Raw genomic sequence first — 12,440 nt, 5'->3', positions numbered from 1 at the left:
CTTTCCTCAGATGCCCTTAAATATAATAATCACAGAACCTTGAAAGATGATACTGATACCATTAAGTACAAGACTCAGTTAGTACATAGACTTCCAAATAAAAAAAACAATCCCAGTTACATAGAATATGTGTATTCTTTGTCCTCTATTATTAACTATATGACTAACATACTAAAAGCCAACATGGAAAGAAAACTGGGGAAGAAAAGCAGTGGTTATGTGGGGTACTGAGGTTGAATGAGGGATTAGAATATTTTTTGTTACATTTCATTTTTATTTGCTTACTCCTCCTATGTCTTATCTGGACCCCCCAAATGGACTCCAAGTTAAGAGAGGCCATTTCAAATTGGGACTATCTATGGTGGGATTGAAAATATTTTAAACAGCTGCTCTGAGTAGGAAAACTTGAAAAGAGATGTATAAGAAGGATTAGGGGCAATTATTGACATAGTTTCTAAATTCCCTTGAAAAGATATATTATTTTCAAAGATAAAAAGGTAATATGGTTACCAGGTATGAGAAAAACAAAAACATCAAAGAGAAACATGTTTATTATTTTTTTTAATTTATTTTTAATTTATTCATTTTAGAGAGGAGATAGAGTGAGTTGGAGAGAAAGAGAGAGAGGAAGAGGGGAGGATCAGGAAGCATCAACTCCCATATGTGCCTTGAGCAGACAAGTGTAGGGTTTTGAAACCGGCAACCTCAGCGTTCCAGGTCGATGCTTTATCTGCTGCGCCACCACAGGTCAGGCTGAAACATGTTTATTAATACACTACCTATTTATAATAGAGCAAATAATAAGCCAATCACTTCTTCAAGGAACACGTAGTTACTGTAGAGGCGAATGAGATTTTTTAACCAAGCAGATATACAATGACATACCTGCCTCCTGCCTGAAACATGGTGAAGCCTATGTATTTCTAAATTTCCATGTTTTAAATAGAGAAGACCACAGAAATCAAACAAAACTAAGACCCTCACTGCCAAACTAAAGGAAAAATAAAACTGAGTGAGAAAAACTACTGTTTCATTATTCATATAATTCAAATATAAAGTACAAAAGCCTTAAAATTTAAAGCACTTAGTAAACATAAAACCAGCCTCCATATTTTTTAAGAAAGAATTGTTGACCCAGGTAGATGAGGAAATTTACCCCAAAAAATGGGAACGAAAGTATAAGAAACCAGATACCCCAGTTCCCAATGCTCTTTTGATAACTTAAATATCATCACCTACTAACTTCTGATTTATACTTATAACACAAAGATTCTAGCTCCTCTTTCACCTTGCACTGTGTTGAACACTTAAAAGTAGCAAGAAACAATTCACAAGAACTAATTTTCTAAAAATATTTTCTCAAGGAAATATGCAAAATAGAAGAGATATAGTAAACAGTGGAAGAAACTAAGAGGTCATTTTATTTATTTTAGTGATAGTTCATAAGTATATTGTGAAGAGGGTTTACCTGAGGAAATAGTTCTTCTCCTTTATCTTCAAGTAAAGATTGAGGTGCTGACAGAAAATCCTTTTTCTCACAACTCTCTTGGCTGATGAGCGTGTCCGCGTAGTTGGGCTGCGGGAAGATCAGGTGACTCTTCCTTGAATCCGCGGTGAGGGACACCTCGTGGGAATAGGTCTGCAGGAAAGCCTGCACCCCGTCCACGCCCACAAAGTGCGAGGCGGGCGCGCCAGCAAACTTGGCTCCTGAAGCCTGGAGCAGACGTGACCTGTGCCAACGCAGCAGTCTGAGTGCCAATAGCACGATGACAAAGGCCAGAAAGACGCAGGAAACAGCGGCCACTGCCACCACCAAGTACAACGTGAGGTATGAGGTGTCAGAGTCAGCGGAGGGTTCGAGGCTATTCAGGTCAGCCAGGACGTCTGGGATGCTGTCAGCCACGGCCACGGTGAGCGTGACGGTGGCCGAGAGAGGGGGCTGGCCGTGGTCCTGGACCGCCACCACCAGGCTCTGCTTGAGCGCATCTCTGTCCAGCAGGGCCCGCGCAGTGCGCACCTCGCCCGTGTGCAGCCCCACCGCGAAGAGCCCTGGCTCGCTGGCCTTGAGCAGGCGGTAGGACAGCCAGGCGTTCTGGCCCGAGTCTCTGTCCACCGCCACCACCTTGGTCACCAAGTAGCCGGGTTCTGCGGAGCGGGGTGCCAGTTCTACGCCAGTGGAACCGTCTGTGGGGAGGGCCGGGTACAGGATTTCCGGTGTGTTGTCATTCTCATCGAGAACGAACAAACTCAGAGACACATTGCTGCTAAGCGGTGGTTTCCCGCTGTCTTGTGCTGTCACCCACAGCTGAAGTTCACGGAACTGCTCGTAGTCAAAGGAGCACAGTGCATAGAGGACTCCAGTGTCAGAGTTGATGGAGATGTAGGATGACAGTGGCGCCCCCTGAAGGGTGTACTCTGTCAAGGAATAAATTACATGGGCATTTTCGTCACTGTCAGGGTCATGGGCCTTCACAGAAATGATGGAGGTGCCTCTGGGGTTGTTTTCAGGAATGTAGGCAGCGTAAGAAGTGTGAAAGAAGGTGGGCGGGTTGTCGTTGATGTCTGCCACCTGCAGCAAAACATGAGTATCCATAAACAGAGATGGGTTCCCTCCATCTTTAGCAGTCACAGTGATGTCGTAAGAAGAAAACTGCTCTCTGTCAAGGGCTCTGGTTGTGACCAGCCGGTGGTAATTGTCCACTGATCTTTCTAACTTGAAAGGAAGGTTCTCTGGGAGTGAGCATGTGATAAATGCATTCTGCCCAGAGTCTCTGTCATGTACATTGAAAAGTGCAATGACGGTTCCTGGAGGAGAGTCTTCAGAGATTGTGCTAGTAGCTGTGGTCATGTAGAATTCCGGGGCGTTGTCATTCACGTCCAGAACTGTAACAAAAACCTTTGTTCTGGTCAGAAGGCCTGGACCATCCTGAGCTTCAATATCAATTTCATGGCACTTTGCATCTTCATAATCTAGACTTTTTATGATTGTTATATCTCCAGATGCTGACTTAAGCTCAAATACCTCTGAGGATTTTCCAGGGGTTTTCTCTTGAAAATATGCCACTTGACCATTGTATCCCTCATCTGCATCAGTGGCGGTCACTGTGAGTATCCGGGTGCCGATTGGCATATTCTCTGGAACACTTACATGGTACCCGGGCTGTGTAAAAACAGGCGCGTTGTCGTTCGCATCCAGGACCATTACGCGGATGCGGGAGGTGCCAGATCGGACTGGGTTGCCCCCGTCTAAAGCCATGAGAACCAGGTGGTGAGCAGCCTCTTCCTCGCGGTCCAGGGCACGCTCCAGCACCAGTTCCGGGTACTTGTTCCCATCCGCTCCACTTCGCACTTCCAGGGAGAAGTGGTCATTTGGGCTAAGTTCATACTTCTGAAGGGTGTTCTCTCCTACGTCCGCATCATGAGCATTCTTTAGAGGAATCCGGAATCCCGGTGTATTTGTTTCACTGATTTTTAGCTCCAGTTCCTCCACCCCAAAGCGAGGGGCGTTATCATTAATATCTGTTATTTCCACCTCTACTGAATAAATAGTCAATTTATCTTCCAAAAGAATGTTAAAGTTCACCAAACACCGCGTGCTCTGAGCGCAGAGCTCCTCCCTGTCTATCCTGCCCGCGGTGACCAAGCTGCCGCTTCGCGGATTGAGAGCAAAGAGCTGCGTCCTACCTCTGAAGACAATGCGGACTCCGCGCTCTGTCAGCATCAGAGGCTCCAAACCCAAGTCTTTGGAGAGGTTGCCCACGAAGGAGCCTTTGTCGATTTCTTCTGTTACAGAGTAATGCATCTGCCCAACTCCAGCCTCCCACAGGGCCGCCGAAAAAAGACACAGCAGGACCAGCCTTCTGCGTTGTGGCAACAGAACCGCCATTTCTTCTATCCCGTACTGTAGTTTTTTCTCCGAGGCAACTTCCAGTATCCAGTGCGGGATTCCAATCTTTATTCCTGAAGGTCCGGGGTGACCAGCATTCAGGGGACCCAGCTCACTGTAGCGAGAACTGCTGGACTGAATTTCTTAGCCGTCCGGAAGCTTGTGAGTAAATGTTCAGCCCTTTGTGTTGTGGCAGCCTTGGTGTAGGATTGGACGCCTGGCAGGCTTTTACTCCTTGGGTGGTCAACAGCGACGCTCAGAGGCCTAAGTAATATTTGCACCGTATCAGGCAAACCCAAGTTACTTGTTGTTAGCTTTGTGACTTTCAAGTTACTTTAAAGAATCTTATAGTTCTAAGATACCTTAGAATTAGCTCTTTCAAATCAAGAGTCTTTCTCTTATAATTAATAAGAATGGTGTAAACGAATGTGTGACCTTGATAGTAGTTGCTAGGAAAGTATTATTGAAGTTCAAGGTATTAATAAAGGTTGACGCTGCCCTTATTGCAAACATCTTCAACCTCATATTTTATATTCAGAGACAATAAGATAAAATTTAAAAAATTAGCTACAGTATCTTATAAGGTTACAGATTTTGAATTTCTGTGCTTGATGGCTTAACATTTAACTTCAAGACCTGTATTTAAAATAACTGAATTATCGGACACTTAATTGGGTGACTATTATGTGCCTGACATGTTGCCTGATTAATGCTGGAGACAGAAGTAGTGAACCTGATTCACACAGTCCCTGCTCTCAGGCAGTTTACAGGATAGGAGAAGCCAGAGGAAGTAAACTGAGTAGTATGGTAGAGTATAACTGCTGTGATGTTGGGAAACACTGGGTCATGGGGGAATACATAGAAAGGGTATTCAGCCTAAATTTGGGGGTCCTTTTCCAGGACATGAATGAAGCTGAATCCTAAAGAGTAGGATTGGATAAAAGAAAGAGGCTAGAGTAGTGTTGTAGAACCTCAGTGCAAATGCTTGAAGGTGAGAAGCAACATGGAATATTAAGGACAAGTGGTTTTGCCAAACGAAGAATAAGTCACTCAAAGTTATTAGAGCTTGCAGGAGTCCTTTTTCTGATGTTTAGTGTCTTCTAAGCACATAAAATACAATGCACTTGATATCTTTTTACTCCTGCCTCATTTTTATGTACTTATGGATAATGCATTTCTTCTTCTAAATAAAAATTCTGAAATATTTTAAATATACAGGTGAGTATAGAAAATGTAATGAAAGTCTGTGTACATGCCATTAACATTTATCCAATCTTAATATTTTGCCACATCTGAGATCAGTTTTTAAACGTTTTATTTTTAATAATTTCAGACTTATAGAAAGGTTACAAAAATAGTACAAAGGATTCCCATAAATGTGTCATCCATATTATCCCAATGTTAACATTTTGATTTCATGCTCTGCCTCTCTCCCTCTCTCTGAATCTCCCTGAACTGTTTCAGAATATTTTCCAGATATGATGCTCCTTTACCTCTCAAATGCTTCAGTGTGTATTTCTTAAAAATCAATAATATTCCCTCATTACCAAAATATGATAAAAAGTCAGTAAGTTGGCAGATGTAGTTCTATTATCTTACCTAAAAATGTTACTTAGATTTTGCCAGTTGCCACAATAATGCCTTTTTATAACAAACAGAAAATTCTGGTCTAGGATCAAATCCAGAACCACATATTACATTTGATGTTTTCTCTTTAGCTATACTTAATCTGAGTCAGTTTACCAGCCTTTTATTTATATTTCATAACTTCAATCTTCTGATGAGTAGTGTCCAGTTATTTAGTAGAATAGCTATCATTAGGGTTTGTCTGATTTTTTCCTTTTTTTTGCCCATAATTAGATTCAGATTATTTGGGAGGTTTTTTTGGCAGAAATTTTGTTGTAACCTTCTCAGTGTATCTTATCAGGAGGCCCATGATATCTTTGTTCCATTACTGTGTTAACAGTGATCATTTGGGTAAGGTGATGACTTCTAGGTTTCTCTATTAATAATATCTCTAGTAAACTTACTGTTTTCCTTTTGTTTTAATTAGTAGAGAGATGCTTTAATATTATGCAAATTTTACCATTGGTGATTTTGCCTGAAACAATTATTACTATGGTTACTGGAGATCAGTTGAAAAAAAGAAAAGAAAGATTCAAATCCCTCCGGTACCCTTCCTTAAAAACAGTCCTATTCCTTCCTCCATAGAAGTAATCACTATTCAGAATACAGCAGTTCTTATTCCCATGCATGCTTGTTTGTACTGCATATGGATGCATCCACAAACATTTTGTCTATTTCTAATTCATACAAACATAGTATGGTATACTTATTCTGCAATGTACTTTCCTCAACATTCAACTTTTGATATTTATGTTTATGATGCCCATTTTAACTATTGAATAATATTCCATTATGTGAAAAATGTTAAAATTTATTTCCCTGTATTTGTAGGAGAATATTAGGTATTCTTTTCCTTTTGCTTCCCTCTCTTCCCTTCCGTACCTCTTTCCTTCTCTATCTTTCCCCTTCCTTCTTTACTATTGCAGACAATCAGGCAATCAACCTTACTGGACATGTCTCCTCACATACACAATTCTCTAGAACTAAGATATTAACCAGAAAAATGGGATTTATGGGTCAAATTGTATGCATATCACTTTGGTTATATTGAGTATAAAAGAATATCCCCAAATCAGTGTCTTTAAATCAGTGGTCCCCAACCTTTTATGGGCCATGGGCCGGTTTAATGTCAGAAAATATTTTCACGGACCGGCCTTTAGGGTGGGACGGATAAATGCACAAAATAAAATTATGTGACTAGCGTAAAAACTGTGGTAATTTTAAAATATTTTATATAATTGTCGGACTTACGAGACAAGAGTCAAGAGTGAGTCTTAAACGGATGTAACAGAGGGAATCTGGTCATTTTAAAAAAATAAAACACCGTTCAGACTTAAATATAAATAAAATGAAAATAATGTAAGTTATTTATTCTTTCTCTGTGGACCGGTACCAAATGGCCCACAGACCGGTACCAGTCCGTGGCCACTGCTTTAAATGACATGGTTTTGTTTGTTCAACAATTTTCAATCTGAGCTGGATAATTTATTTCAGTTCTTCTGGTGGTCTTGCTGGTGATTATCCATGTAGCACAGCATCTGGGGACTGGGTTCAGCTGGTGTGTTGACATCTGGGTGACTCTTCCTATATAGTCTCATTGCCTCTCCCTTCCACATGGCTTTTCCATGTGTACTTTTATTCTCATGATCTTAACAGCAGAATAACTAAACTTCCTTTTTTTAAATTATGGTAAAATATACACAACATAAAATTGACCATTTTAATAATTTCAAGTGTACAGTTCTGTAGCATTAATTATAGACACATTGTTGTGCAACGATCACCACCATCAATCTCCAGAACTTTTTCATCTTTCCCATTTGAAACCCTGTACTCATTCAACACTAACTCCCCATTCCTCCTCCCCTCTACCCCTGGCAACCACCATTCTACTTTCTGTCTCTATATATATTTGACAACTCTAAGAATCTTATAATAAAAGGAATCATACAGTATTTGTCCTTGTAGCTAGCTTATTTCACTTAGCATAGTGTCTTCAAGGTTAATCCATGTTGTAGCATGTGGCAAAATCCTTTTTAAAGGCTGAATAGTCATAAGAGTGTGTGTGTGTATATATATATATATATATATATATATATATATATATATATATCACATTTTGTTTATCTATTCTTATGTCAATAGAGACCTGGCTTGCTTCTGCTTTTTGGCTATTGGAAATAATGCTGCTATGAACAGCAGCAGTCCAAGGGCCTGCTTCTGCTTTTGTTTCTTTTGGGTATATATCCAGAAATGGAATTACTGAATCATATGATAATTTTAATTCTTTTGAGTAATCATCATACCATTTCCATAGTAGCAGCATCATTTTAGATTCCACCAACAATGCAATACTCCATATGATTGCTAAAACTTATTTTCTTTTTTTATTCTTAATAGCCATCCCTAATAGGAATGAAGTGGTATCTCATTATGATTTTGACTTGTATTTCCCTAATGTTTGGTGATGTAGAGCAGTGGGTTTCAACCTTTTGATACTTGGCAACCAGTGAAAATAGAAGAATCATTTCAGGAGCTGCTAAAGCAGAAATCAGCCTGAGCATAAGCGAATTCGACTAAGATCATTGGATCTATAATCTTCATACAACATTAGGATGGTTAACTCTTTCACGGACTGGCATGAAATTCCTGCAGGACCAGTCCGCAGACCAGAGGTTGAAAAACACTGATGTAGAGCATCATTTCATATGATTTTGGTCATTTGTATATCTTATTTGGAGAGATGTCTATTCAAGTCCATTGTCCCTTTTAAAATCCAATTGTTTTTCATTGCAAATTATAGGAGTTCTTTATAAATACCAGATGTCATTCCTTAGCAGATATATGGCTGGCAAATTTTCTCCCATTCTGTGAGCTGACTTTCCACTCTGTAGATATTGTGCTTTGATATACAAGTTTTTAATTTTGATAAAGTCTAATTTATCTATATTTCGTTTGTTACTTGTGCTTTTAATGTCACATCTAAGTAATCATTGTCAAATCCAATGCCATGAAGATTCTTCTACTATGTTTTCTTTTAGGAGTTTTATAATTTTAGCTCTTGTGTTTAGGTCTTTGATCCATCTTGAGTAAATTTTTCTGTATGATATAAGTTGTATATAAGTTTGTATATGAATGAAGTTGGAAGGCCCCAACTTCATTTTTTTTTGCATGTGAACATCCAGTTTTTTCAAAAAATTTTGTTGAAAAGATTGTCCTTTCCTCATTGAACAGTCTTTGCGTCCTTGTTGAAAATCATTTGACCATATATGTGACAGTTTATTTCTGATCTTCCTATTCTATTCCACTGGTCTACATTTCTCTCTTTATGCTACTATACTGTTCTGACTATTGTACCTTTAAAGTAAGTTTTGAAATCAGGAAGTGTGAGACCTCCAACTCTGTCCTTCTTTTACAAGACTGCTTTGGCTCTTTGAGGTTGACACTCCATATGAATTTTAGGATGGATTTTTTTCTGGTTCAGCAAAAATAAAGAAAGTCATTGGGATTTTGAAAGGAATTGCACTGAATCTGTAGGTTGCTTTGTGTAGTCTATATGTATTTAATAGATACTGTTTATCATATTAAGAAAGTTTTCTTCCATTCCTAGTTTACCCATGTGTTGAATGGTCTCAAGAACTTTATTATGCCTATATTGAAATGAACATTTGGCTTTTTCTCTTTAATCTCTTAATATAGAGAGTTACATTATTAGATCAATGGCAATTATTAAAATATCCTTGCATCCAAGAAGTAAACTATGTCATAAATTATATTACTTTAAAAATAACAAATAGCTATAAGTATTATTTTAAAATATATAGTGAACAGGATTTGATATTTCAATTGAGATTTTGAATCAACATTCTTAAGTGAGATTGCCCATTTCTAGTCTCACTTAAATCTGTTTGCCTTTTGGCTTCTTCCCCATTGAACATTTTTACTTTTATTCAATCCTCTGATAACACCGATGAAATATTTATTGGAAATAACAGATATCAACACACTATACTGTCTTGTAGAGCCTCTAGTTTGCTTTTAAAAACCTTCTATCAACATAGTTTTGATGTTTTTGAGTCTTATTAAATAGCTATTTAACACCCCTTATTGCTATTTTTCCAAAGATTTATTCCTTTCTGTGTCTTTGACAATATCTGTTTTTACTCAGTATATTATTTCCCATCCATGCTTCTTGATTAGTATCAAGTTATCTTTGCCCAGTCTCTCTTGCTTTTCCTTCTCTTTCTCCTTCTCCAGTCTTTGTTTTTTATCAGAACTTTTAGTTTTTCTTTAAGATGTTTAAAAAGAATTTTATTCATGGCATCAGCCTAGCCTATGTTAGTCCCAACTTGGACAGAATTTTCATTTTCTCCCCACTAGTATAATCTTTATTATCTGCTTCTATTGTTTCATCATCAGAATTTTCCCTTGTTTGCATTTCAATAACTTATACTTCTATGATTTTACTTCTACTATTTTCTTTCAGTGTATTGCTGCTAAGTTATGCTGTGTTTCTTTTCTTGTTTTTTAGGTGAGAAGTGGGGAGGCAGAGAGACAGACTCCTGCATGTGCCCCCACCAGGATCCACCTAGCAAGCCCCCCACCAGGTGATGCTCTGCCCATCTGAGGACATTGCTCCACTGCCTGACAACTGAGCTATTTTAGTGCCTGAGGCAAGGTCATAAAGCCATCCTCAGCACCCAGGGCCAACTTGCTCAAATCATTAGAGCCATAGCTGTGGGAGATGAGGAGAGAGATAGAGAGAGAGGTGGAGAAGCGGGTGGTCATTTCTTCTGTGTCCCGGGAATTAAACATGGGACTTCCACATGCCAGGCTGACACTCAACTGCTGAGCCATCCAGCCAGGGCACTTTGTTTCTTAAGTGGCAAGCTAAATTCATTTCTTTGCAATCATTTGCTTTGCTTTTTTTAATATTGTGCTTGTCTTTAAATTTACCACTATATACTGTTTTAGCTGTATCCCACAATTTTTAATAAACATTTTAATTTTTGTTTATTTCTAAATACTTTCCATTTCCATTGTGATTTTTAATTTTTTTACTTCATTTTATTTTAGCATGCGCATGAGAGAGAGGGTGGGGGAAGGGAGGAACAGACAGGGACAGACAGGAAGGGAGAGAGATGAGAAGCATCAATTCTTCCTTGTAGCACCTTAGTTGTTCATTTACTGCTTTCTCATATGTGCCTTGACAGGGAGGGGGGGTGCTACAGCAGAGTGAGTGACCCCTTGCTCAAGCCAGCGACCTTGGGCTTCAAGCCAGTGACATTGGGCTTCAAGCCAGCAAACTTTGGGCTCAAGCCAGTGACCTTGGGCTTCAAGCCAGCAACCTTTGGGCTCAAGCCAGCAACCATGGGGTCATACATATGATCCCACACTCAAGCCAGCTACTCTGCCATCAAGCTGGCAACCTCAGGTTTTGAACCCAGGTCCTCAGCATCCAAGGCCAACACTCTATCCACTGTGCCACCACCTGGTTAGGTTTCATTGTTATTTTTTTAAATCCAAGAGTGATTTAGGGGTATAAATTTAAATATCCAAAATTTCTTCTTGCCTTTTACTCTTTTTAATTTTTTAAAAAATTCAGTGAGAGGAGGGGAGGTAGAGACAGACTCCAGCATGTACCCCAACTGGGATCCACCCAGCAAGCCCACTAGGGGGCAATGCTCTGCTCATCTGGGGCATTGTTCTGTTGCTCAGCAACCAAGCTTTTCCTAGCACCTGAGGCAGAGGCCATGGAGCTATCCTTAGTACCCAGGGCCAACTCACTCCAATAGAGCCATAGCTGTAGGAGGGGAAGAGAGAGAAGTGAGAGGGGGAGGAATGGAGAATCAAATGGGTGCTTCTCCTGTGTGCCCTGACTGGGAATCAAAACCAGGATATCCACATGCTGGACTGATGTTCTACCACTGAGCCAACTGGCCAGGGCCAATTTTTAAATGTTTGAGTTGATTTTTTCCAGTTTTACTGAGGTACAGTTGACAAATAAAATGATAATATTTAAGGTATACAACATGATGATTTGATATATGTATATATTGTGAAAAGATTCCTCTCAAGTTAATACATCCATCACCTCACATATTTACTTTTTTCCATGAGATCATTTAAGTTCTACTCTCTTAGCCAATTTCAATTATACAATACAGTGTCATCAATTATAGTCTCTACCATATTATACATTATTCATCGTGTAACTGAAAGTTTATACCTTTTTTCCAACCTTTCCCTATTCCCCCCCTCCCCAGATTTGTGATTTAAGTACGTGTTATAAGGCATGTATAATATTGGTATTTGGAAATTCACTGTGCCTTTTTTGTGATGACTATGTAGTAAATTGGTGTAGATTTTCCATATGCTCATGTGTTTATGTCTTTTTTGGAGTCTATACAGATCTATTAAATCACTTATAGATTCTGTTGTTCAAATATTCTGTATGCTAAGTAATTTTCTGCCTGTGGGGTCTATTGTTTCTCATGGAATTGGGTTAAAAATCTCCTGTATTATTTCTAAATCTATATTGTTCAATGATGGGAGCTCATAATTTTTTAATCTTTTTGTCCATTCTTTTTATAATTATGATCAGTTTATTTTTTAAATCACTACTAATTTGATTGCCTAAACACTACTTTGTTATATTAATATTTACATGACAGCTTTGTTTTGTGTGTGAATCACACTAAAATGTTGGAAATAAACATATATACTGTGTATCTTTGTATTAAGCATGTATCTTTTTTTTTCTTTTTAAGTGAGAGGAGGGGTGATAGTGAGAAAGACTCCCGCATGCTCTGCAACTGTGACCCACCCTGCAACCCTTGTCTGGGGCCAATGCTCAAATCAACTTAGTTATCCTCAGTGCCCCAGACTGATCTAGAAACCAATCAAGCCACTGGCTGCAAGAGATGAG

General features: G+C 39.1%; 1 protein-coding gene across 2 annotated transcripts in view; it reads right to left on the bottom strand.

The window, feature by feature from the left end:
• LOC136333521 (protocadherin gamma-C4) overlaps positions 1-12,440 on the bottom strand; it is a 172,513-nt gene that overhangs the window by 155,033 nt on the left and 5,040 nt on the right. The window contains exon 1 of one of the 2 annotated variants that reach the window (XM_066272771.1): positions 1,469-4,107. The exons of the other annotated variant lie outside the window; for it this stretch is intronic. Within the exon in view, the coding sequence (XP_066128868.1) occupies positions 1,469-3,886 (2,418 nt within the window). The 5' untranslated portion in view covers positions 3,887-4,107. Of the gene's footprint in view, positions 1-1,468; positions 4,108-12,440 lie in introns of those variants that run through there. 2 annotated transcript variants of the gene reach the window in all.

The sequence above is a fragment of the Saccopteryx bilineata genome, chromosome 4 (assembly GCF_036850765.1).
Source record: "Saccopteryx bilineata isolate mSacBil1 chromosome 4, mSacBil1_pri_phased_curated, whole genome shotgun sequence".
Taxonomy (NCBI): Eukaryota; Metazoa; Chordata; class Mammalia; order Chiroptera; family Emballonuridae; genus Saccopteryx; species Saccopteryx bilineata.
This window is presented reverse-complemented; position numbering and strand designations above follow the sequence as displayed.